At 43.7% G+C, this 27,643-nt stretch overlaps 1 protein-coding gene across 8 annotated transcripts in view; it reads right to left on the bottom strand.

Moving 5' to 3' along the window:
* RNF216 (ring finger protein 216) overlaps positions 1–27,643 on the bottom strand; it is a 161,549-nt gene that overhangs the window by 21,513 nt on the left and 112,393 nt on the right. For 6 of the 8 annotated variants that reach the window (XM_038539546.1, XM_038539548.1, XM_038539551.1 and 3 more), the window contains 3 exons: positions 8,652–8,749; positions 3,919–3,981; positions 67–289 (listed from right to left, as the gene is read on the bottom strand). In XM_038539546.1, the coding sequence (XP_038395474.1) occupies positions 67–289; positions 3,919–3,981; positions 8,652–8,749 (384 nt within the window). The remainder of the gene's footprint in view (positions 1–66; positions 290–3,918; positions 3,982–8,651; positions 8,750–27,643) is intronic. The other 2 variants (XM_038539547.1, XM_038539550.1) reach the window with 1 other exon arrangement.

Below are 27,643 nucleotides of genomic sequence, written 5' to 3'. Positions count from 1 at the left end.
CTTTCCTTATGTTATCTGACCAATATTTTCCCCTACAAAGCAACAGGCAGTTATGCATTCACTTACGGTAGGATCGGTCCAGAGAGAGCATCTTGAACACTCCTGGCAAGGGGCTCCTGGTGAGCGAGGATGCTGACAGAAATGGTCATATCCATTGATAGACACTCGACAGAGGTAGCACATCTGGGCACCACAGCGGCAAGACATACGGTTGCAGCCTTCGGACTTGATGAGGCCAGTCCCACACTTGTGGCATTTTCTAATGCGGGCTGCAGTCATTTTTTCTTCACTGAGGAAAGAATACATGAATGGAGACAGCAGGGAAGAGGATGGGAGAGAAAAATACAATGGCCACTAAGTATGTCTTCCCATAGGTGACTGCCTAGCCCTTTTGGGGACATCTGAAGAGTGAAAAGAACCTATGCTTTGGAGTTGAGAAATATATTCTGTTCATTAGTTGTATGACCCTGGGTAAAGTATTCAACTGCTTGGAGACTCAGTTCCCTTATTTTTAAATTAGGAAAACCCAACTTTCTTCATCATGTTTTGAGGATTATTACAGCTAAGACAGAAAGTACCATGGTTCAGTGCCTGACACCTACCATTTAGGGAATGATTATTGTTTGTTATAGGAGTTCCCGTAGGCTTAAAATGGAGAGAGAAAAAAAAACTCCTTAATCATGTGTTTTATATATGTGAAGCTTGCTAATAAAGAGCTAGTAAGCCTAAACCTTTGCTATATACACACTTTGGATTTTATCCATTAAAAAATTATTGCTTTTAAGAGGTGGAGAGAAAGTGAGGAAGGAGTGGGCATGTCCAGTGTGGAGCCTAACTCAAGACTCAATTTCAAGACCCTGAGATAAGGACCTGAGTTGAAATCAAGAGTTGGACACTTAACCGAATGAGACACCCAGGTGCCCCCTATCATCCTTGGATTTTATTACTCAGTGGGAAGTGGGGAGAGACACAGTTGGGGACAACCCAACAGCTTGTTTATACATTCTTCCTGCTGGCAGTGCCCATCTCCATGTCAAAATCCCACATTTCCAGACTCCCTTTTAGCAAGGCTATCGGCATGTCCTCGAGGAGGAGTCAGTCCTGGCCAATGGGAAGCTTGTAGAAAAGCTACTTGTTTGCAGAAGTACTTTAACTGATATGGAGGGGCAGATGACTAGAGCCGAAAGGACACGTCTTGGCTCTTTGCCAAGAGCTGGCACTGCTGAATTAGTTTCTTCTGAAGTGCACTGTTCCTAATTCTAAAATAACACTTGCTATCCTGGCCTATAACTGTTTATGTATCTATCTTCTCTACTTAGTTGAGTTCCTCAAAGTTGTCAAAAATGCATGCCTATGGAGACTAGGAAAGGCAGGAATGACCCCAATGGTGGAGAAGCCCCCAAACTGGGACTTAACCCACTGTTCTGAGCATGTCTCTTCCTTCCAAGCAGAAACCCAGAGTGGTACCAGGGAAGTCTTTCCCTGCAAAGACTCAACAGCCTGGGGATGAGTTTTGACCTGCAGGCTCTTTCCTCACACTGGGAAAACAGTCTTCTTCCTCCCCTGGCTCCCAGGGTTTCTGCTAAGTAAGGGAAGCCAGGTGAGTCTAGGGTCAGGCAAGTGTTTTTAATTACTGATATTTAGAAGACTGTCAGTTTGCTCCTTAGAAGTTAGATCATGTGCTTAAAAATAGAAATGAATTAGAAAATTGGCTGCTATTCATTTAGGTTTCATTTTTGAATGGCCCAAAATGCAGGAAGGCTCTGGCTTGAAAAGAATTAAAACCCAGTTCAAGTTACAGAAGAACAAATTAGGTCTAAGTTTTGTTGAATAGGAAATATCGTCAAGGAGACAAAGTTTAAATAAAGTGAATTTGTTACTTGTCAACTTAATAATATAGCACACATGTTCATGATTTCGGGTTATTCAGCAATTGGGAAGATACTTCTCAATGCTCCCTGTTAAAACTTACAAGGTTCTGAGGCAAAAGTTTCCAGTATTTCCAATATGAAAATCTGTGGTCAAGACACAACTTCAATTTTCTATAGCACAAGTTTTCTGTTTAAGAGCATCTTCAAGATTGATGTGTGACTTTAAGCCATTATGCTTTGGGGGCCTGGAGCTGGCTGACTTTTCTCTGGGTAACTGCTATGGTTATAGTGTGGGAGAGGAGTGGATGAAAACAATCAAGGTTAGGGCGCTGGTGGCTCAGTCAGTTAAGTGTCTAATTCTTGCTCTTGGCTCGGATCTTGATCTCATGGTCATGAGTTTGAGCTCTGCGTTTGCTACATTAAAAAAAAAAAAAAAAAAAGAAAAGAAAAGGAACTAAGGTTACAGAGTCCTTTCCTGAAGGCTTGGGAAGAGGGTGCATTTATTTTCTTGCCCCATTCCACTAAGCTGTCAGTCACCCAAGTAATAGTGGATATGGTAGGGGAGAAAAGGCATTCCTAGAAAAATGGAGGAATATACAAAGGGTATCCACCACTCAACAGTGCTCTAACGTTTAAATAGCTGTTCAACACGGCATTTCCACATTCATAAGACCAGTACTAGGTAGGGCCAGAATGACTCTGTACCAAAAAAATATTGCTTTTATGGATTGTGGTGACCACCTATCTAGTAACACAAAAGTGCAAAATGGGATGAGGAGAAATCAACGGATTCTTTTGGGATAAGTGGTTTGGGAACTAATTTCTAAACTAGGCAGGAAACAAACAACCCCACAGGATGTGTTTCTGGGCAGAACAGGAAGAGAAGCCTGAACTGCAGCTGTGTCTGCTGACCTTGCGTTCAAACAGGAAGGTTCACTGCCCTCGTCCACATAACCATTCTAGATTCTATAGCTCTGTGAGTATTTGTTCTCACCACTGTTTAACTATGTTGGGAACTTCTGTTTGGGAGTGGTCTTCATTTTTTGCAGCATATACTATTCAAAATGTTAGATGGCTATCCTTTGTGAATATATTTAATTGTAGTAAAATGCACATAAAATTTCCATTTTAGCCATTTCAAAGTGTATAATTTAGGGGCATTTAGTATATTTCCAGTAATGTGCAACCATTCACTGCTATCTAGTTCTAGAACATTTTCATCATCCTCAAAGAAAACTCCATACCTTTTAAGCAGTCACTCTCCACATCCCTCTGCCCCTGACACCCCTAACCTGCCTTCTGTCTCTAATGGACTTGTCTATTCTTTTTGTGTTGTTGTTGTCTATTCTTTATATAGGTAAATATCCAAATGCCCACAGACCTTTCATATACATGGCACCATACAAGAGGTGGTCTTTTTTTTTTTTTTTTTTTGAGAGGTGGCCTTCTGTGCATGGCTTCTTTCACTGAGGTCTCCGAGGTTCGTCTGGGATGCAGCATGGGCTTTCATTCTCTTTTTATCACTGAGTAATATCCCACTCTGCAGTATACTGAACTTTACTGTTCATCAGTTGAAGGACATTTGGGTTGTTTCCTTCTTTGGCTATTGTGAATCGTGCTGCTAGGAACATTCATGGATAGGTTTTTGTTGGAATACCTGCCTTATCTCATACCACTTATTATGCTGTATTTTATGATTCAGCAATGGTAAATAGCTTATAATACCCTGTGTGTAGTACCCTGCTGTTCCTTATTTTTAACACTTGGCAACTGGCAGGACTCTTTGGCTCTCTGGGCCAGAGAGTAAGGGCTATATCGTGAGGAAAGGAAGTAAAGCCAGTAGAGGACCTTCTCTCTACAAAAAGTAATACCATATTCCTCTGGACATCTTTGAGATCAGTGCTTCAAAGGTACAGGGGTGCTAATTCTCAACACATCTCATTTTACTTAGTTGGATCTTAGAGATAGTGGGTCTTGAAGAACGTTACTGTAAGCCTCATCAGGTGCTGACCCCACTTGCAGCTGCTGTCCAGATGTCATTTCTTACCAGAGCAAATAAATACAGCCTTTGGCAATTGGTATGCAGCCTCTGATCTGGAACACGCTTTCTCTGTCCAAAAACATGGAGAACACCAGAAGCAGTTGGCAAGGACCTTGATCATCTATTGTCCAAAAGGACAACACACTGGTCTTCTATTCAAAAGACATGCAGATAAAACCTGGGTGCATATTCCTATATATATATATACTCTATATACAGACTAACAGGTACTCCAAGGATACATTAATATGTGTGTGCATGCCAGAAGATGGGAGATAAATCCCTTGAAAATAGAGAGATCTGTAATCTCTCTGATGCTCTGGTGGTCTGGAGGTCAGATGTGTGTATTAGGCTATTCTTTCCAAAGTTAAGCACATGTTACTCTATCTTATATCCCTCACCATGAAGAAAGAAGTTAGACATTTGCGAGGCCTTTCTGGATTTTGGAATTAACATATGATCACACTTGGATGTGCCACTCTGTTCCATTTACTGCTGATACAAAAGGCTGCCAGGTTTAAGTAGGCCCCAGACTAAGACCCTGAATGGAGTGAGTGGCAGGAACTGACAGGATGATCAGGATGGACGTTCTGCTTCAAAAAGTAACCAACTCTTCTCCTGCTAAGAAACCTCTCCTCGCCCATGACCAAGTCCTGGAGTAGTCCAAATGCCTGACCATGGGGCACTGAGAAACGGTTTACAGAGTTGGACAATACTCCATTACCAACTATAAGTAGAATACATATGACTTGAGAAAATCCTAAAGGCAAGAAGTTATCTATTTAAGTGCTTGTGTCATGTTTGTAAATCAGGGCCTTCTGCTTCAACCAACCAACCAACCAACCAACCAACCAACCAACCAACCAACCAACCAACCGTGAATACTTATGGAAGACTTAAGTGGCAAGAATCATTCTGGGCACTTGGGCAGTTTCATCTTCATAATAAGTAGGTAAAGGAATACTCTGTACTTTACAGATGAAGAAACTGAGGCACAGAAAGACTAGGAAATTTGTTCAAGGGTCTTAACTGTAGCTATCCATGTGATCACTCAATAAATCTATACTGAGTTTTATCAATAAGACATCTTTCTTTGGGGCAAAACAAAGGCTCAGGCGGCAGCAAGAGAAAACCTCCACTTCTCCTAAACCAAACCAGATGTAACTTGTCCATAGTAACAAGATTAATTTTTGGGGGGGAGATGGCTCATAAACTGGCTGAAAAGACAACTCCAAATAAGAAATTTTGAATGTTCTTGGCAATAGCATTAAGTGCTAGACTAAGTATATTGCCTGATAAGGTGACTATTTTGAAGAAAGTAATTTTGGACATGTCCATCACTTTAAGGCCATGCCACTGGTCAGGCCAGTGGCTGCTCTAAATTATAAAGGCTGGCTGATGTGGTAAGTCTAGATTTGAGGAAGCAACGCTAGAGTTTTCTAGTTCGGAGTGGCATGTATAATTACTATGGATGTCATCGTCATCGTGTTAGTTTTACATTGTTGCCATAAACTTCATCATGGCTGCGAGGTCCCTTTGCCACGTGAGGTAAAGATATTCATAGGTTCTGGGGATCAGGGGCATGTTTCTGCCCACCACAGTCCGTCCTCTGGCCTCTAAATTCCTATCTACCCTACACCCCTACAGTCACCTCAACCCAGGAAACTCAAAGGCCTCAAAACACCATAGTGTCAGCTCCGAGTTCCAAATCTCACTGTCTAAATCAAGTACAGATGAAGACTCTGGATATGACCCCTTCTGAGACACACTTCCTCTCCAAAAAGGAAGAAAAGGAGGGAAAAAACGAGTCACCATTTATAATCAATTTAGAAATCCAGCTGGGCAAACTCCCTTGTATTTCAGACCCGAGAATCCTCCTCTGTGGTTATGGTGCTACAGGAGTAAGCCCTCCTCTTCTCAAAAAAGGTAGCGTGTTTGCAGCTCAGCAGTTTTTAGTCAACTTGCTTCCTTTCTCTAGAATTCTGGGGATCCAGTGACTTTTTTCCTTTCACACTATGTCTTTCAGCCCAAGCTGGCAGTGTCTCTGGTGATATGAATATTCTCATCCACAGCTGGTTCCTAGACAAGCCCATCTCTACTTTGGACTCCTGCTGAGATGGCTGAGGGGTGATGCCTGAGTTTCCTAGAGGCTCCCTCGTTTAACTAAAGAGATCTGAAGGGTCCTCCCCTTGACCTCCTGATAGGGTTTACATGACTGAAGACTTTGACATTTGGAATACATCCTTGGTCTTCTCTCTAGGAGCATGCTTTTCCTGACAGTTAACATCTTAATTCTGGGGTCTTTTATTACCTGGATGGGATGAAGTTTCAGAAACAACTAAATCCTGTTCTTGCCCCTCAATCTCTCCTTCTGCTCAGTTTCCTCTCACCAGTGCTCAGCCTGCAAGTCTCCTCAGCTACATGTCCAGACCCATCATCTACGCCTTTTGCTTTCTGCACGACTACAGATGAGCCAGCTAAGTTTCCCGCCACCGAAATAGGAAAATGTTCTGCGCCTATTCCTAAGTCCTCATCAGCAGACCTTCACAGCCACAGCTCCACAAGGAGTCTATACATGGGCATTCAAGTATTCTCCAAGGCAATTTTGGCTTTGCCCATAATGCTCCTCACTTGCTTCTGAGCCCTCAAGGGGGAGGTTTCTAAAGTCCATATTTCTATTAGTTCAAGGCAATCTAGGCTTTTTTCTATCATGCTTTTCAAAGTTTCTCCAGCCTTTACCCATTGCCCAATTTGAAACCCACTTCCACATTTCTAGGTATTTGTTAGAGCAGCATCCCACTCCTGGCCCCCAAATCTGTGTTAGTCTTCTACTGCTGCTGTAAAAGGCCACAACTTTATTAGCTCAATGTAATATAAATGCATTCTTTTATAGATCTGTAGGTCAGAAGTCCAGCATGGATCTCCTCAAACAAAATCAAGATGTCATTTGGCTATATCACCTACTCTGGAAGAGAATGTTTGCTACTCCTGTGTCAGCAGAATTGTCTTTAGCGTTGTGGGACCGAGATCCTCGTTTTACTTGCTGCCAAATGAATGTTGCTCATTTGTTAGAAACAGCCACATTCCTTGGCTTAAGGCCTTTTTCCTCCAAAGCTGCAGCAGGAGGTGGAGTCCTCACCTATTTCTGAGTCTGTCACTACACCTCTATCTGACCATAGAAAAGTTCTCTGCTTTTAAGGAGTCATGTGATTACATTGGGCTTACCTGGCTAATCCAGGATCATCTCTCCATCTCAAGGTCCACAACCTTAATCACATCTGGAAAGTCCCTTTGGCCATGTAAAGTAACAGACTCACAGATTCCAGATATTAATTAAGGCAGGGACATCTTAGGGGGTCATTATCCTGCCTATCAAATTTGTGGCAAAGAACACAGTCAGAAAACCATTTGTCTAGATTTAAAACGCCGCTATGCTAGTTACTACCTGCATGACCACACACAAATTTCTTGGGCTCTGTGCCTGTTGTATCATTCTGTAAACTGAGGATAATAGTACCTACTTATGGTGGATACTGGAAGACTATGAACTGCTCCATATAGTCATTTCCCATTTCATTCTTTTAGTAACAAAACCCACTCCTCACTCTTTGAATTTAAGCTGGACACAAAATCACCTGGCAAGAGATTATGCATGCTATCTGCCTTGAAGCTAGGTTGTGGCCACATGACTCAGTGTAGACCAACAGGTAGAAGCAGAAGTCTTTATTATTTATTTATTTATTTACTCACTCACTCACAAATAAGAGAGAGAGAGAGAGAGAGAGAGAGAGAGAAAGAGAGATATTGAGAGGGGCAGAGACACAGGCAGAGGGAGAAGCAGGCTCCATGCAGGGAGCCCGACATGGGACTCGATCCCGGGTCTCCAGGATCACACCCCAGGCGGAAGGCAGGCACTAAACCGCTGAGCCGCCCGGGCTGCCCTGAAGCATAAGTCTTCTAATCATACATAGGTGTACGTACACACACACACACACACACACACACACACACACACACACACTGTTAACAACTTAAAGGCTGCCTGCTTGGTAGCCTGTCTCTTTCTCCTTTTGTATGGACTGGAGTGTAAATGTGGCTACAACCAGTCAGTCATGTTAGACGAGAACACCATCTTAGGGAATGGTGAAGCAATGTGAGAAAGGAACGTGATCTCTGAATGACCTCATGGGAAAGATCTGCCTGGTGAGGCTGGTCTATCATAGGAAACAAGAATGGGCTTCTATATTATTTAAGTCATGTATTCAATGAGTTAATATTTGTAAAGTGCTCAGCCACACAGGGAGTGCTAACCAGTAATGATACTTATTATTACTGACTGCATTATTCTGCATTCTGGAGTCTGTAATTCTGCTTAATGTCTCTGGCCACCAATATCCTATACGAAACATGGATATAAGCAGCATTAGTGCAATCTAATCTACTTAAAATGTGTGACTTGGTTATTCGTTCAGATCATAAGAAGAAGAACAACTAACATTTGTTGAATTTGAATGCTTTAGGCACTGACTGTATTACATCAGACTTCAGGACCAGCTCTACGAGGTTGAAGAGATGAGAAAACAGAAGGGGTTAGGGTCACTTCTGAGGTCACTCTAGATTGGGATTGGGGTGGCCTCAGAGCTTGGTCCTTCCCACAACACTCACTGCCCCCCTGGCCAAAGGGCAGGCCAATGGGGGAGCGGAGAACCAGTCACAAGCCCCTGAATGAGGTTACTCACATGGAGGTTCGGTACTTGATGTCATCTTTCTCAGCCAGCTCTTCACAGGTAAGGCCATTGTGTTCTTTCCAGAGTCCCTGACACTTCCTACAGGTTTCCTGGGGATAGAGGAGAGACACAAAGCTCCTGGTGAGGAGACACCACAGAAGTTTCTGTTCAACAACAGGAAATGTGAAACGAGTTTCACGTGGCTTGAGTTTTTTTTTTTTTTTTTTTTTTCTCTGAAGAGATGGCTCTCTCTTTCAAGAGGGTTATTTCTAAAGATTTCTCTCAAGAGAAAAGGTAAGAATCAGAAGAAAGCATGGGGAAACTTCTCAGAGCAAAGATTGTGTTGCCCCCATCACCCTATTTGTAGAAGGCCTTCTAAAATGCCAGGAGAGCCACCTGAAAAAAAGCCCACAAAACAAAGAACACAGATATATATGATCTTGGGTTTTTAAAAATGAAATACTTTGAGTTGCTTGAGGGTAGGGTCTGTTTGGCCCTCATTAATTTCTGTAATCCCCACAACCAGTAGTCCAGTGTTGGTCAGGCACAGATTACTTCTGTTGCACTGAAGAACGGTCTAGATTAGGATCACTAAGAGTCCTTAAAGGAGACACCCCCTCAGTCAGCCCTTACTCATAAAACACAGTTATCAACCTCCATAGCTTAACACTGTTTATAAGCATAATTTTTAAAAAGATTTATTTGAGAGAGGGAGAGAGAGACAGAGTGTGTGAGCAGGAGGAGCAGAGGGAAAGGGAGAGAGAAACTCAGGCAGACTTCCTGTTGAGCCCAATATGGGGCTTGATCTCATGACCCTGAGATCACAACCTGAGCTGAAAATCTAGAGCCAGAGCCTTAACCATCTGTGTCAGCCAGGTGCCCCTATAAACATGAATTAAAAAAAAATTACTACTTTTTATCCTAAGAACTTTCCTTGGGATGCCTGGGTGGCTCAGCGGTTGAGCATCTGTTTCTGACTCAGAGCAGGATCCCGGAGTCCTGTGATTGAGTCCCACATTGGGCTTCCTGCATGGAGCCTGCTTCTCCCTCTGCCTCTCTATCTGTGTCCCTCATGAAGAAATAAATAAAATCTTTTTTTAAAATTTATTTATTTTTTATTTATGATAGTCACAGAGAGAGAGAGAGAGAGAGAGGCAGAGACATAGGCAAAGATTTTTTTAAAATCTTAAAAAAAAAGAAAAAAAAACCTTCCTTGTTTACAAAATATTCACATGTATTAGAAACTCCATCTATAACAATTTACTTAAAAGATTTTACTTATTGATTTGACAGAAAGAGAAAGAGCACAAGCAGGGAGATTGGCAGGTAGAGAGAGAGGAAGAAGAAGCAGGCTCCCCGCTCAGCATGAAGCTTGATTCCAGGACCGGGAATCATGACCTGAGCCAAGGCAAAGGTAAACGCTTAACTGACTGAGCCACCCAGGCATCCCTATAACAAGAATTTAAAGAAACATTAACCCAATTAAATTTCCATAACTGGAAATAACTACCTTAATAAGTACAATGAAGGATAAGATGGTGTTGTCAGCTTTAACTGGGAACCCAATCTATTCTGGGGAGGGAGATGGTGAAGGTTTGAGGAAATGGAGTCTAAGTTTTTTTTTAAAGATTTTATTTATTTATTCATGAGAGATGCAGAGAGAGAGAGAGAGAGAGAGAGAGACAGACAGAGAGAGAAAGAGGCAGAGACACAGGCAGAGGGAGAAACAGGCTCCATGCAGGGAGCCCAACACGGGACTTGATCTTAGGTCTCCAGGATCACACCCTGGGCTGAAGGCAGTGCTAAACTGCTAAGCCACCAGGGCTGCCCAAGTCTGAGTTCTGAAAGATGAGTCAAAGATAGTGAAAGGAGAATCACATTCCAGACAGAGGAAAAGAAAGAGAATACTCTGGCAGATGAAGCTGAGCAAGTGTAGTTCCTGTGGCTGAACTGCAGAGAGTGAAGCCTGCAGGGACCAGTCCATCTGATTGCAATCATCAGTCTAGCCCTTGGTATTAAGCATGTCAGGAAGGCCTCAAGAGGAAGTACCATGATCCGATGTGTGGCTTAAAAGATCACAGTGTATGAGGGGCGCCTGGGTAGCACAGAATGGTATGCACAGTGTAGATGCTATCAATTCTACAAAACAAAGGTGTTGGTGGGGAGAATACAGTGATCTATAAAGTCAATCTGAATGGTTACCTAAAAAATTGGTAGGGCTGATTCTCCCAAGTGGGTGGAAGGCAGGGGTGAGACTTCTTCTTCTTCTTCTTTTTTTTTTTTAAAGATTTTATTTATTTATTCGTGAGAGAGAGAGAAAGAAGCAGAGACACAGGCAGAGGGAGAAGCAGGCTCCATGCAGGGAGTCCGACGTGGGACTCGATCCTGGGACTCCAGGATCACGCCCTGGGCTGAAGGCAGGCACTAAACCCAGGGATCCCCAGGGGTGAGACTTCTTACTTCAGGCTTTTTTCATCTTTTGAATCTTATACTATATAAATGTACTACCTAACTAAAAAATAAATAAATAACATTGGAAAAGAGAGAGAAATGAAGCAGACTATTATTTGGGGAGCTGAGAACCTGAACAACCCTTTGGGTAAACAGGCTTCAATCAGTGGAATGGGATGGGTGGGGATAGAGATGAGCCGATCAGAAATTTGATATTACACACCACTGCTTCCAAGGGATGTGATGTTCTTTGGTCTCCTACCTACACTCCCCATCAGTGAACAGAGGCTAAATCAATAGTGACTTAATTATTACATACCAAAATGTAAAGCAGCCCCAAACCTGTTTTGAAAAGACCTTGTGCCTGACTATTCTGGGAAATTGGAGGATAAACAACAGCTGGAATAGATGAGCTGGATCTGGATCTTAAGCTTTTAAACAATACTAATCTAGCCACCCACCAGGAGTAACAGCTTGACAACAATGCATGGCATTTAGTGTTTTTTTTTTTTTTTTTTTTTTTAAGCATTCCTGGTGATGCATTTATTAATTCATGGGACGTTCTTCATAAGGAAGAATCCATTTTCTAAGTGAGACATGGTCTACTGACAGCAAGATGGCCTGGTCAAATGGAGTCAGTTGTGAGCAAGCGCTTATACAATGACACCACTCACTTCCAAAATCACAGCAGTTCTCCAAGTCCCGGGGTGGATTTTCAGCCACAGTGCTTCTCAGTGAAGGGCTCAGGGGTCCCAGAGAATAAAACGGAAATGTCTTTTGAAGAGACTAACTAGCTAGACATTGAAACCCACAATTAAAATAAGGCAGGAGAATAGAAATCTGGGTAAATTTAACATGTGGAGCTTTCTGTGTTGTTTCTTTAAAATGTACCCCTTCTCTCGTAAACTGTGTATTTCACTCAACTGTAATTCTCTCAAGTGCAGCTAGGCTTTGTTCCTAGACTCAACAAATGCTTAAACAACATTACACAGAAGAAACGTTCTTAGACATTTTTAACACAAGGATAATTATATTCTTCAAGATGAGGTTAATGAGAAGATTCTAAGGTAGAGTACACTCTGGAAGGTAGAGTACACTCTGACGTGCAAACTTCAAAACACGCAGACAAGCATATCCCGGCTATCAGATCTGACTGGCACCCGGATGCAGTCATCAAGGGCTGCTGTGGGTCTGGGTTCTTCATGGTATCACATAGGGTGTTTTGGTTAAGTTTTATGCTGCCCCTTTAGTCTTCCAGATGCAGCAAGGTGTTTGGACTATTCACTGAGGTCTCAGCTTTGCAATATAAAGAAAACACTCCATAGCCTCCCTTCACACACTTGTGGCTGCTTAAATACTATTTTATGGGTAAGGCAGAAGATTAAGCTTGGTTTCAGATGACCCTGTCAGGGAGCTGTTGAGTTCTTCATTTAAACAGCTTCCTCAAAGACCAGCAAACACTGCCCTAGTCATCACCTCATCTACACACAGCTGGGCTTACTGCTGCTGGCAAAACACTCAAGAGAAGATGAAACCAAGAGTCCAAGTCACCAGACTTTGTCCTCCCTGCTCGCCACCCCTCCAGGCCTATTCTGAAGTTATTTGGTTCTCCCTGCACCCTGCATCTTACTTGATGGACTTCAAGTCTTTTTTTTTTTTAATTTTTTAAAAAATATTTTATTTATTTATTCATAGAGACACAGAATGAGAGAGAGGCAGAGACACAGGCAGAGGGAGAAGCAGGCTCCATGCAGGGAGCCCGATGTGGGACTCGATCCTGGGTCTCCAGGATCATACCTCAGGCTGCAGGCGGCGCTAAACCGCTGCGCCATGGGGGCTGCCCGATGGACTTCTAGTCTTGTCTAGGAGTGGAACATAGTAGAAACTGCCTACTTGTTTTGAAATGGTTCCTCCAGCAAAACTTCTAGATCCATGGTCCAGGGTAGAGAAGTTGCTGATCTAGATATGGGGCATGAGGCTGCAGCTGATTCAAACAGAATCTCTGAAACTCAAGCTCTCTGCTTTGCCATCTCAGGCACTCCAAAAATGGGTGGGGCTATAAACCTCAAACCCCTTAAAGCAAAAGATGAGGCCCAGGTACCTGACTATTCACAAATGCTGAGCTAACTCCAGGAGTCACAGGGCCATGTGCATTCAGACCACATATGTCTCTCAGTTGTCAAGGTATTCAGTTCTTCCTCACCTCCAGGTCCAAATGACACATGGACACCAACTAAGAGCAAGAGACCAAGTTTAAGACAGGAACAAAGACCACAAGACTGACGCTGGAACCCTTGGGAACCAATAAAACTGGGCAAACTCAAAGGTTAGTAGAATTGGGGCCTTTCCTTCCTTTAAGGAAATCCAAGAACTTCTATTTTTCCCAGGGCAAGGATGCACACAGTCTCTTGAGGAAGTCAGAGAAGTGAGCAACCCACATGGAGCAGCACAGTGGAGTTAAGTATAATAGTGCACACACAAGGAAGATAGCAGAGAGGGGGAGGAGCTAAGTAAGACAAAGGTTCTTTGAGGAGTTGGCAGCTTCCTGGGACTGAATAAAAGTATCACAAATGATGAGAACACTCAGGACACCAAGACAGTACTCCTCCCATCAGAATTCACATCTCTTTGGAAAGTGCCTTCCCCAGCTACAACAGCCATCAGAGCCAAGTATCTAAAATGCAGAACCAGGTCCCCAAACATTTCAACAATAAAATACACTTAATATGTTAACATTTTAATGAGTACAAAAGGATTTAACATACATCATTAAATAATTTTAAAGTATGATTTTATCCCACCCTCTGAAGTTTTCTCTATCTAAGCATGTTTTGCAACATGTTACAACAGTGGTACATACATATACTTAATAAATAAATAAACATAAACTGGGGGGTGTTCTCTATACAATTCTTCTGATGCAGTGAGCAATCACAATGTAGTGCACCTACTGCTGTAGATACTGGAAAGTCACAGAAGGCATCTAGAAAGGGCAGCAATCTGTCCAAGGGTTATTGTCTTTCTTTTATCCAAAAGATTTTATTTATTCATATGAAAGAGAGAGAGAGAGAGAGAGAAAAGGGAGAGGGAGATATAGGCTCTCTGCTGAGCAGGGATCTCCCCCTCCCTGACACCACAGTGTGGGTCCCCAGACCCTGGAACCATGAGGCAAACTAAAGGCAGATGCTAAACAGAAGACCAAGCCATCCAGTCACACCTGGGGGCTTGTGTTTCCCTTTGATGAATCGAAGAAGCTAGACCAGAGGTGGGAAGATGGTTGAGCAGCAATTGGAAGAGTCTACAGAAAAGATGAGGGTGCGAAAAGCCTGCAGTGATTCTGGGGTTCTGACTTAGGACACTGCTGGGCTGGTGGAACCATGAACTTGGATCAAGTGATGCAGGAGGAGCATATCTGAGTGAGGGTGGGAGGCAGAGATGAGAATATAATTTAATTCTAGAGCAGCTGATTCTTTTATTTTTTTGGAGAGCAAGAGCAAGAGATAGAGCACGCATGGGGGTGGTGGGGAGAGGGAGACAAAGAATCCCAAGGAGGTTCCATATTCAGCACAGAACACGATTATGGGGCTCGATCTCATGACCCTGAGATTACGACTGGAGCCAAAACCAAGAGTCAGATGCCCAAATGACTGAGACACCCAGCCCCCCACCTACCTTCTTGAAGCCTGTTTTAGTGAAGAGGAGACATATGAAACAAACAGGACACACAGCTACAACAGCAACGGAAACATTTCAGAGGAATAGCACTAGGTGCTTTAAGGGCAAAATAGCAGTTACATTAACTTGAGGATCAAGAAAGCCTTTTTGAGGATGTGACACTGAAGCCGAGCCCTGAGGCTGTGCAAAGTTAGCCAGGTATAGGGAGAGGATATTCCAGGCAAAGGGAAGGGTGTGTGTGAAGGCTTGGAAATGCAGAAGACCTGTCTCATTGGAGGAATAAATGAAGATGGTCTGGCTGGAGTTCAAGGGGCAAAGAGCTTGGAATGGCCAGTGAATCCTGCTTCCTGCTGCTTTGAGGCTGGTGGGAAGAGTCTGGAAAGCTGGGGTCTGCAAGGGAAATGCAATGATTTGATTTACATTTTCAAAAGATCATGCTGGTTGCACAGGCTGGGAATGGCTCCTGATGGCAGACACAAGGTTGTAGGACCTTACAGCAAGCTCCTCACTAAAACTAGGGCTAATACATTTTTTTTAAAAAAGATTTTATTTATTTATTTATGACAGATGGGGGTGGGGGGGTGGGGCAGAGACACAGGCAAAGGGAGAAGCAGGCTACATGCAGGGAGCCTGATGTGGGATTCAGTCCCCGGTCTCCAGGATCATACCCCAGGGCTGAAGGCGGCGCCAAACCGCTGGGGCATCAGGGCTGCCCTAAGTAAATAAATTCTAGGGGTACAAGCCCCAGAGTCTGGATTTGATACTTGGCCAGACTTCCTTCATAACCCTCCACAAAAAAGGCTATGACTGGGGAAATGGCAACAGGCCTATCTTTTCTTTTTAGGAATAAAAGAACTACTTTTCCAATATGGCTTCCAGAAGGAACTTTTAAATTAAATTAATTAATTAATTTTTAAAAAGATTTTATTTATTTATTCATGAGAGAGAGAGAGAGAGAGAGAGAGAGAGAGAGAGAGAGGGTGCAGAGACACAGGCAGAGGGAGAAGCAGATTCCATGCAGGGAGCCTAATGTGGGACTCGATCCCGGGACTCCAGGATCATGCCCTGGGCCAAAGGTAGGCGCTAAACTGCTGAGCCACCCAGGGATCCCCTAAATTAAATTTATTTTTAAAGATTTTATTTATTCATTCATGAGAAACACAGAGAGAGAGAGAGGCAGAGGGAGAAGCAGGCTCCCTACAGGGAACCCAATGTGGGACCCGATCCCGGACCCCAGAGAAAGGCAGACTCAACTGCTGAGTCACCCAGGCGTTCTGGGACTTTATTTTAAAAAACAGAAGATGGGATCCCTGGGTAGCGCAGCGGTTTGGCGCCTGCCTTTGGCCCAGGGCACGATCCTGGAGACCCGGGATCGAATCCCACGTCGGGCTCCTGGTGCATGGAGCCTGCTTCTCCTTCTGCCTGTGTGTCTGCGCCTCTCTCTCTCTCTGTGACTATCATAAATAAATAAAAATTAAAAAAAAATTTAAAAAAATAAATAAAAAACAGAAGAAAGAGGGGCCCCTGGATGGCTCAGTCAGTTAAGAGACTGCCTCTGGCTCAGGTCATGATCTCAGGGTCTCAGGGGATCGAGTTCTGCATTGGGCTCTCTGCTAACTGGGGAGTCTGCTTCTCCTGCCCCTACCCCTGCTCGTTCTCTCTTGCTCTGACTCTCATTCTCAAATAAATAAATTCTTAAAAAAAAAAGAAAAAAGAAAAAAAAAGAGCCAAACTGAAAATCTATTATGTTTTTTAAAAAAAGACTTTAAGAGTGAGAGAGAGCAGCACATGAGACCATACATGTGCACAGAGGGAGAGGGAGAGTAGGAGGGAGAAGAAGCAGGCAGCCCAACGCAGGGCTTGATCCTAGGACCCTGAGATCATGACCTGAGCTGAAGGCAGATGCTTAACTGAGCCACCCCAGTGCCCAGTTTTGGCTCTGTACATAGGTTTCCCACTGAAATGTCTATAGAGAAGGGAGCATAGTTTAAAAAAATATTTTATTTTTTTCCCTCAAGTTTTTATTTAAATCCAACCACTGATGCCTGGGTGGTTCAGTGGTTGAGCATCTGCCTTCGGCTCAAGTCATGGTCCCAGGGTCCGGGGATCAAGTCCTGCATCGGGCTCCCCACAGAAAGACTGCTTCTCCCTCTGCCTGTGTCTCTGTCTCTCTTCCTCTCTCTGATGAATAAATAAATAAAATCTTAAAAAAAAAAAAAAATCCAAGTTAGTTAAATGTATAGTGTACTATTGGTTTCAGGAGCAGAATTTAGTGATTCATCACATATACAATACCCAGAGCTCATCATAACAAGTGCCCCTTCTTTTTTTTTTTTTAAGATTTTATTTATTTATTTATTTATTTATTTATTTATTTATTTATTTATTTATTTATTTATTTATGAGAGAGAGAGAGAGAGAGAGAGACAGAGAGAGAGACAGAGAGGCAGACACAAGCAGAGGGAGAAGCAGGCTCCATGCAGGCAGCCCGACATGGGACTCAATCCTGGGTCTCCAGGATCATGTCCGGGGCTGCCCACAAGTGCCCCTTCTTAAAGGCTATTTATCACCTACTTGATCCCCCATCCAATATATTTTTTTAAGATTTATTTATTCATGAGAGAGAGAGAGAGAGAGAGAGAGAGGGAGAGAGACAGAGAGGCAGAGACACAGGCAGAGGAAGAAGCAGGCCTCCATGCAGGGAACCTGATGTGGGCCTCGATCCTGGGTCTCCAGGATCACGCCCTGGGCTGAAGGCAGCACTAAACTGCTGAGCCACCCAGGCTGCCCTTCCCCCCTCCAAATTTTATCTTAAGTCATCTATACACCCAACCTGGGGCTCAAACCCACAACCCTGATATCAAGAGTCACATGCTCCACTGACTGAGCCAGTCAGGGCTCATTTATCTTATTTTATTTATTTTATTTTTATTTTTAATTTTTTAAATTTATCTTTTTAGATTTAATTATTTGAGAGCGAGTGTGCACAAGGTGGGGAGGGGTAGAGGGAGAGAGAAAGAGAAAATTCCAAGCAGAGTCTGTGCTGAGAACAGAGCCCAACAGGGGGCTCGATCTCATGACCTTGTGATCATGACCTGAACTGAAACTAAGAGTCAAGATGCTTAACTGACCTTGCCACTCAGGTGCCTCAGGAAGGGAACATTTTTTTAAAAAAGATTATTTATTTATTCATGAGAGACACAGAGAAGCAGAGACATAGGCAGAGGGAGAAGCAGGCTCCCTGTGAGGAGCCCGATGTGGGACTTGATCCCAGAACACTGGGATCATGTCCTGAGCCAAAGGCAGATGCTCAACCACTGAGCCACCAGTGTCCTGGAAGGGAGCATCTTTAGCATGTATCCCAAACTCACAAATCCCTCCAGCTACCCCACAGTACTGGCTTAAGGTTCTGAACCTACAGATCTTCCAGTATGCGATGCTTTGCGCATGTGTGCGCGCGTGCGCGCACACACACACACACACACACACACACACACACACACACCTCATTCAATCTTCACAGCAACTCTACAAGGAAGTACTGGACCATTATCCCCATTCTTTTTTTCTTTTTTTTGGGGGGGGGCAGAGGGAGAGGAGAGAATCTCGAACAGGCTCCACACCCAGCATAGAGCCCAACATGGGGCTCAATCTCAGGACCCTGAGATCACAACCTGAGCTGACAGGTGACTTCAGCTGCTGACTGAGTCACCCAGGTGCCTCTCCATTCTTTTTTTTTTTCCTCCTTTATTATTATTATTTTTTAAATTAACCTTTTGTGGGGTTTCCTTTTTTTTTTTTTTAAAGACTTTATTTATTCATGACAGAGAGAGAGAGAAAGACAGAAACACAGAGGGAGAAGCAGTCTCCACACAAGGAACCCCATGCGGAACTCTATCCCAGGGCTCCGGGATCATGCCCTGAGCTGAAGGCAGATGCTAAACTGCTGAGCCACCCAGGTGTCCCCTTTTGCCTCCTTTAAAGTAAACAAGAAAAAGGCGGCCCAGAGAGGCAAATTAACTTGTTTAAGGCCACAAAGCTATGGACTCAAATCTGTTTGATTCCAAATCCACTTGCTCTTTCTACTGTGTTCTCACTGCTTGGCAGCATGGTGTTTGCTGGCAAGAACAGATCATTGTTTACTGGAAAACCCAAGGGCACGAGGGTATGAGACAAGCCCTGAAGTTATAATGGGTATCTTGTATGAGAGCAGATGATAAGGGCAACAAGGCCGCAGAGAGCCACACAACAGGGTTTGGAGAACACGGATGACCAGCTGCAGCTGTGCAGGATGCCTGCTTCCCTGTGCTTCCTGGAGAGCTGGGAATGACCCAGTAAGAGGCAGGATGGGCTAGGATTAAACCTGAGGATACCATTTCTTAATGATAATGTAGGAACCTGCTAATCATAGCAATCTCAGACTGGACACATGCGAGGAAGTAGCTTTTCCTGATACCTTTGGCCAGCTACATGTCTGGTAGGGCACCGGAGGAAGTGTATTTTTAGATTCCCATTAGATATGCAAATAAGCTCAATGTAAGTTTTCTACACCAGAACCAACTATCACTTACTTGGTCCTTCTGTCAACCAGCCCCTATGCCTTCATTTGTAAATACTTGCTACTCACTTCCCCAAAGGTGGCCAGGACAATGTTGTACAAACACCTGCTGATGACAGTGCCTGAGACCAGCATACCATCATCACTGCTCTAGGTGATGTTTTGTTCCCAGGGAGACTGGTAAGGGAGAAAAGTTCTGCACTGAAAGGAATGTTAGAACATTCTTCTCCTTCCTTCCCTTGCCCTCTTCAACAAACACCTCCTGAGAGAACCTGCCACTTTGACCAGGCTCTATTCTCAGCCAAGAATCAGTGAAAAAATGAATCTATATTCCGATAGACAAATAGATAAACATCCACTCTGTAGGAAGACCACGAACACTCTGGGCACGAGTGTGGGTGGGGGGGCTGCCAATGCCACTGGTGTGGACAGCCTTGTGCCCAGTGACGTTCCAATATGAACCTGAAAGGGATTTGGCAGAGTGGAAGCATGGGGGGTGGGGGTGGGGTGGAGTCACCTAGGAGAGGAGAAGAGCTCAGAGAAGCAGCCTTGGGGGCCTCATGGCTGATCCTGAGCTGGGATCCAGGGCCAGCATGGTTGGCCTCCAGTTAGCAACACCCGCCTGACACCCTTAACCTTGCAATGCTCAGCCTAGATGTCCTTTTTCTTTTGGCAACTCCTACCCATCAGTTCTCTTCAAATGCTACTGGCTCTGGGACACCCAAATGACCTGGGCAAGAGTTGGCACTCTTTCCCTGGACTCCTCGAGCACTTGGCTCCCACTAGCTTACAGCACTTTTGTCTTGTAATTATCTGATTACATCACATCTCCTAGGAGCCAAGCACTGCTTGCGGGCAAAGACTGTGCTCTGCTGATCACTACAGACAGACTTGGAATGGAGGGTTCAATTAATCTATTTTAAAAAGCACTACCCTCTAAGTGCCTATTCTGTGTCACATGAGGATGCAGTGGTGAATAAACCACCAAAATTCTGGATCACAAGGTGATTACGGCCTAGCACACTATGTCTCAGGTGTCTTTTGATTTCTAAGGCCATGCACCAGATCTGACCCACACAAGGAAGTGAATGTAAGAAAAACTTCAGAGATGAAGGCTGGCAACAGAAAGCACATTCCTCTTCATGCAGAGTTACAGATATACCTCCCACCCTTACTTCTGGGACTTCTGCATTTTATATATGAAAAAGGCATTTGAAATCTCTTAGTAAATGAGAAAATGACCTCCTTCCCCAAAGAACATTATTATCTCCTCATCAGGTCTTCATATTTATAATCATGCCAAGTACAATGATGATTTCATGAAAAATATCAAGTTCTATATAAGACTCAATTAAAAAAAAACCTTTCAAGTGAGATCATTATAGCTTGTGCCTTAAGGACATGGGTTATGTCTTTCTTATAGTGGTTCCTTTCTTTGCTCCCTTCTAATTCCCTTCCCCAATCCAATGTACAAAACTGTGAAGACCAGTTATTACCAAGAAGCTAATGGCCAAATGCCTGCAGATGGTGCTTGAGAAAGCACCACATCTCCCTTCAGTTATGATGTTCTTCGTTGGCTTTCATCTACAGCTTCAGTCTGTAGAAATGGATATCTCCTTGCATTGGAGGAGAGGTGCTTCACAAACAGCAGTGCCTACTAATTTGTGTCTGGGAGAACCTCTAGTTTAGAGAAAGTCAGGAAGGACTGAAAAACCTGCCAGCTGGCTTTCTCCCTCCCCTGCCCAGGGTCAAGAAGGTCAGTTAGCACCTGAGGTCAAAACACAGGTTCCTAGGGACCCCACCTAACAGAACAAGACAGTCCAGCTTGTCTGGGTCCATCTTTCTTAAAGGACAAACACAATGTGAACATTAATTCTTTTAATGATGTCCTATAATTATCTGACTATATCACATCTCCACAAGCAGCCATGCTCTTACAGGGATTTCTCTTTCCTTAAAAGTAAATCATCCCTCTGAGGCAGAAGAACCTTTTGATTTCTGAATGCAGAAATTCAAATCTGGGCATGGCCAGGTGACACCTGGGCAACAGTACTGAAGAAAAGGCTTCTCTGGGAAAGATTTCACATTGTTCTTATTTTTTGATGGTTATATATGCATACACTAAATTTTTAAAGCATGTATGCCCTCCCATTTCTAGATATGGAAACTGACTTTGAATAAAGAAATCTCTAAACCTTACTCCCACAGATTAGAAAGAAGGCAAGCATTTCTTTTCTTTAGATTCACTAGCATTAGGTAGGTGACAAAGTAGAATGGATGGCTTCAAATTTAGTTTCTGTGCTAATGCTGCCCCCTAGAGATAGAAAGTAAAAAAGGCCCAGAGTCTTCTAGAGTCACCCTGCCTAGGAGAGGGCAATCAATGCTTGAAATATCGACTGGGAAAACCAGCTTCATGATTACGACAGCCGGATTTTTCACTCTACTATGTGACCAGGACTTCTAAGATAAAGTGGGATGTAAATGCTTCCTGGAATAAAGGTAAATTTAATTTTACCTTTACCAGCATAAAAAAAAAAAATACCAATTCCCTTACAGAGTCAAATACCAATGACTGTCTCTCTCAAATATCAATTTAACAGAATCACTGGGGTGACATCAATGTCAGGAGGTGGACATTTATATAGAAATTTGGAGACAGGGCAGCCCGGGTGGCACAGTGGTTTAGCGCTGCCTTTAGCCCAAGGCATGATCCTGGAGACCTGGGATTGAGTCCCGCGTCAGGCTTCCTGCATGGAGCCTGCTTCTCCCTCTGCCGGTGTCTCTGCCTTTCTGTGTCTCTCATGAATAAATAAATAAAAAGTCTTAAAAAACAAAAAAGAAATTTGGAGACAAATATGAAAGTTCCTACTAGGTACTATGGCTACTGCTCTAGGCACTGGGGAAGAAAATGAACAAATATAACTCCTGCCTTCATGGGAATTACTGGGGGTAACTTTGTTAAACAAGTGAAATACATGTAAGACAATTTTATGTGCTAAGGAGAAAACTACTGGAAGGAAGAATATTCTGGAGTGCTGAGGTGCAGAGAGCATTCATAATTATAAAGTGGGTGTTTGGGGACGACCTATCTGAAAAGGTGTATGTATGTATGTATGTATGTATGTATTTATTTATTTATGATAGTCACAGAGAGAGAGAGAGAGAGAGAGGCAGAGACACAGGCAGAGGGAGAAGCAGGCTCCATGCACCGGGAGCCTGATGTGGGACTCGATCCCCGGGTCTCCAGGATCGCGCCCTGGGCCAAAGGCAGGCGCCAAACCGCTGCGCCACCCAGGGATCCCTGAAAAGGTGTATTTAAATAAAGATTTTGAGGGGTACCTGGATGGCTCAGTTGGTTAAGTGTCTGCCTCCAGTTTGGGTCATGACCCCAGGGTCTTAGGATGGAGCCCCGCGCTGGGCTCCCTGCCTTTCTTTTCTCCCTCTCCATCTGTCTCTCCCCCAGCTCATGTGCTCTCTTGCTCTCTCTCAAATAAATAAAATCTTAAACACATCCCCCCATCCCAAATCAAAGATTTGAGGAAAGTGAGGAAGTGAGTCTTGTGATGTGCTTGGGGAAAGCATTCCAGGCTACTGGAACAGCAAGGAATGTGGAGGGAGCAGCAAGGAGTGAGGTGGTACGGCCAGTAAGAGAAGAGTGGGGTGTCTGGGGCCTGGGAGGTGGTGACAGGGACTGTGGCTTGTACCCAGAGTAAAGAGAGATTGAGTTGAAGAGGATTCTCTCCACAAAGGCCTGAGTAGGTGAGCCCCAAAGAACGCCTATGTGCTGACAGCACCCCTTTCATGGAAAGCTATCCTGCTCTGAGCCACATCATCCCAGGGCCCTGTTCTCCTGCCTTGAGTTTCTGCCTCTGAGAGGGCTGAAAGGGCAGGAGGGCAGGGGTCGTGACTAAGTCCAGTCCAAAGGGGCTTGCTCACAGTAGATGCTCAGCACAATAGTATGAATTTGTGGAACCAAAGTCACTTAAAGCTATGATGTTTATACTATGAATTGCAACACGCTGGTGGGTTATGAAATCATTTTAGTAGATTCTGACAAGTGTTTATTTGTTCATTTATTTTTCAAGCTACAACAGAAAAGAATATATTAGAGTGCATTCCACATGTCAGGTAACTTGTAAAACTACTATTTTGGTTGTATATACAAATATATTTACATACCTATTGGTTTTAAACGATATTCTTACAGTAAGTCACATTCAAAACACTTTGAAAGTCATTAACTTAAGATTCATTGATTCATGAACCAAAAAGTTTATTTTTTAAAAAAAAAGATTTATTTATTTATTTTGAAAGAGTGTATATGTGTGCCCAGGGGTGGGGAGGGGGATGAGCAGGGGTAGACGGAAAGAGAATCTCAAGCAGACTCCCTGCTGGATCCCACAACCCCCAAATCATGACCTGAGCCGAAATCAAGAGCCAGATGCTCAACCGACTGAACAACCCGTGTCCTGAACCAAAAGTTTCTTTAAAGGATGAGAAGCTTTCTCAATAGGACTCCCATGAAGCACTGAGGAATTTAAAATGGCCCCATCTCTGGTTTACCCTGGAGCTAATGCTTTTATAGTAAGGAACAAGGCAGAATAACAGCTTTCATGAGGGCTCATAGCAAAGCAATATATATTAGGAAGTGGTGAATACATCATTTCAAACTATCAAAAATATGGGGCAGCCTGGGTGGCTCAGCGGTTTAGCACCGCCTTCAGCCCAGGGCGTGATCCTGGAGACCTGGGATCGAGTCTCACGTCGGGCTCCCTGCATGGAGCCTGCTTCTCCCTCTGCCTCTCTCTCTCTCTCTGTTTCTCATGAATAAATAAATTAAAAAAAAAAACTATCAAAAATAAACACTGCTAGGACCTGGACAGAAATAACCACAAGCATATCTCATCTTTGTTCACTGCAAGGGCTACTCCTGGGTTTCCTGGGGCTTCTGGGAATCTTGGCCCAGCAGGAGCAGCCAGCAAAACCAGTTCTTCCCTGCTTGGACTCCACAATCACCAAGCCCCAGAAGAGAGGCTCTGGATTTCAGGAAAAATCTTCAAGACTGTATCTTTATTTTCATGTTGTTAGGTAACTGGGCAGGTGGTCTTGAGGGGAGGTAGACAATAAAATTAAAGGCCCTCACACCCCAGATCTCAGAGTAGAAGTTACCCTTGCCCTCAGCATTAAGATGAGAAATGCCACATCTTTTCTGGGGCAGACAAATGGCAAGAGGGCTGAAGGAGCAACACAGTAAACGACACAGGATATATGATCAAAGAGAAGAGCGCTCTAGCCTCATAAGCAGCTTCAACTAACCTGAGGAACAGGAAGATGATACCTGAGGTTAGAAAAAAGGAAAATCAGGAATGTGCCAGTCTGACCACATTCCAAGGGAGAGGGAAGAGCACCAGCTAACTTGGGATCTCTGGCCTTGTCACAGCTACCATCCTGCAGCAGTGACAACTGGCCATGAATGGCTGGACCCCTCCCCTGCCTTGGGCTCCCTCTCAGATGTGCACATAGGGACAGACAGCATGTGCTGGGAGGCCAATTTAAGTGTCTATGTGTTAGTTATATCTGTGACTGAACTAGCATTCTGGTTTCCCTCTCAACCTCAACATGTGGATTTGGTTTGGGCCAGTGGGAGGAAATTCAGCTTCTGGACCAGTAGTGCCAGACAGACCCTTGGCCCTGGCACTTATTTTCTGTGTACACAAGACTCACCAGGGCTACTAATAAAAGATGCAGATCCTGACACTGTGGCCCTGGCTGGGTCCAGGAACTTGTATACAGATCAACTTCTTGGGATACTGTTATAGGAGGCTTTTGGATCCTGTTTTGAGAAGTCCGGTCCCCACTGCAGCACTGCCTCCCTGTGAGGCCTTGCCTGGTGGCTTTCCTCTGGGACAGTTATGACTACTGCTCCCTCAGTGATTTGGTTTCCCACAAGGGAAAAGCAAATAAATGCTAATTAATGTCCTTTACCCAAAAGCCTGTTCGGTTTCCCAATACATATATATGTAGATAATACATCTACTTTTGCCACTTTTTCTTCCTTGCCAAAGTCAGGGAAAAAAAAAAAAAAAAAGAAAGAAAGGTCTTCTGTATCTACTGTCTGCTTTTATCTTAGTCTAGGTCTAAGAATGTGCTGTGAGGCAGAAAAGTAGAGAAACCAGGATCTGCCACTCAAGCCCAGGAAGGAGGGTTATGAAGGCCATGTTGGCAACCCTGTGAATGCCTGGTCTGGCAATGGGCTGGGAGATTTACTCAGCTGGGCTTAAGAAACAGTAAAACAGGGGCACCTGGGTGGGCCAGTCGGTTAAGTGTCTGCCTTTTGCTCAGGTCATGATCCCAGGGTTCTGGGATGGAGTCTGCATCAAGCTCCCTGCTCTGTGGGGAGTCTGCTTCTCCCTCTGCCTACCACTCTCCTTGCACATGTTCTTTCCCCTCTGTCAAATAAATAAAATCTTAAAACAAGAAAAAAAGTAAAATATACTTCAAAATACAATGAAAAAAAGAAACGGAGTCCTACAGCACACACCAATTGTGTAAATGAGAATCATATATGCTCAGACTCTTTCCTTGAAGCACACACACATCTGGGGGATTATACAAAATACTTAAAGTGGGTATCTAAGGGATGGGGGTAGGAGCAGGAATTGAGAGATGAAGAAGAAAAAATAAAGCAAGAGAGGGAGGTCTTGCACAGCTTATTCTGATGGCATACCCTAAGAAGGACTACTGCAGATTTGTGGACATGGGGGTTCTAGCCCTCACCTCTAGACTAAACACATCACCTCCTATGCCCTGGGTTCAAACTGCTATTACTTTTTTTTTTTTTAAAGACTTATTTAAAATTTTATTCATGAGACACACAGTGAGAGAGGCAGGAGACCTAGGCAGAGGGAAAGGAGGCTCCCCATGGGGAACCCGATGGGAGACTCCATCCCAGGACTCTGGGATCATGCCCTGAGCCAAGGCAGAAGATGCTCAACCACTGAGCTACCCAAGCATCCCTCAAATTGCTATTATTGCCCTCATCCTCCCTAGCTTTACTTTTTAAAATTTTTATTTTTTGAAGATTTTATTTATTCATGAGAGACAGAGAGGCAGAGACATAGGCAGAGAGAGAAGCAGGCTCCCTAAAAGAAGCCCAATGTGGGGCTTGATCCCAGGACACCAGGATCATGCCCTGAGCCAAAGGCAGACGCTCAACCACTGAACCACCCACCCAGGTGTCCCCCTCCCTAGCTTTAAAAACAGGTGTATAATAACTGGATTAACTTTCATATCTGCAAATCAAAAGGCAAAGCATTACGAACAGGGCATAAGCATTTAAGAACAGGTGTATTCTGGGGTGTATCATTCACTAATGTTTCTATTTTGGTTAGGTTTGTGGATTTATTTCACTGACTTAATCTAAAAATGACTCTGTTATAGAATTCAGAAAACTCAGAAAAAACTCTGGATAGTTAAAAATCATTTAGAATTAGCATATACTGAGAAAGATGGGTCCCAACAAGTCAGAGGACCACATGGAATCTCTGATCCTGGGGTATATACATCGTTCTGTGTTTCTTGGACAGCTTTATAAATATTAGGATTTTTTGTTTACACCATTTGGAATGGAATTCTTACAGTGGAGGGAATGTTCAATCTTTTCCACAATGAACTGTGGTAGCAGGAGCTGATCTGAAAAGCCTTTGAAGCATCCAAAATAGTTAGCATTACAATCTGTGATGCTCTATCTTTTCCTGATTATGCACAGTTATAGTGCTGTGGTATATCCATGACTCTGAGCTGTAACTAGGAAAGCCACTGGAGTCTACCAAGATGTGTGGGTAGTCTCTCCCTACCCTGAATATTCCTAGGCCACTGGGCCCTTGGAGTTTTCCAGTTTGGCTGGCTGGCTTTCTTCCCTGCTTTCAAATAACCCCTTTTTGCTGCTGTCTCTATGCTTATCTGACGCACTTCCTCTTTCTCTCCATCTATCTGTTAAAGAGTTGAAAACCATATAACCAAGTATTTTAGAACTGGGCCTCAAAAAAGAATAGATGGATCTAAAGGCAAATCTCTATTGTTCACCTTGGAAGATAGAGCATCATAGATTGTAATGCTAACTATTTTGGATGCTTCAAAGGCTTTTCAGATTAGTTCCTGCTACCACAGTTCAGTGTGGAAGATGAAAAAAGGCAGCCGTGGAAAATTCTTCTTAAAAATGATTGTAAAATCTGCTCTGGCTTGACCTTGATGGACCTTTCTCAACCTGAGTATCTTCATCTACTGGGTCAACACCAGGGGTAGGTGGTGGGCTGGGGAT

Source organism: Canis lupus, chromosome 6 (assembly GCF_011100685.1).
Source record: "Canis lupus familiaris isolate Mischka breed German Shepherd chromosome 6, alternate assembly UU_Cfam_GSD_1.0, whole genome shotgun sequence".
NCBI classification, from domain to species: domain Eukaryota; kingdom Metazoa; phylum Chordata; class Mammalia; order Carnivora; family Canidae; genus Canis; species Canis lupus.
This window is presented reverse-complemented; position numbering and strand designations above follow the sequence as displayed.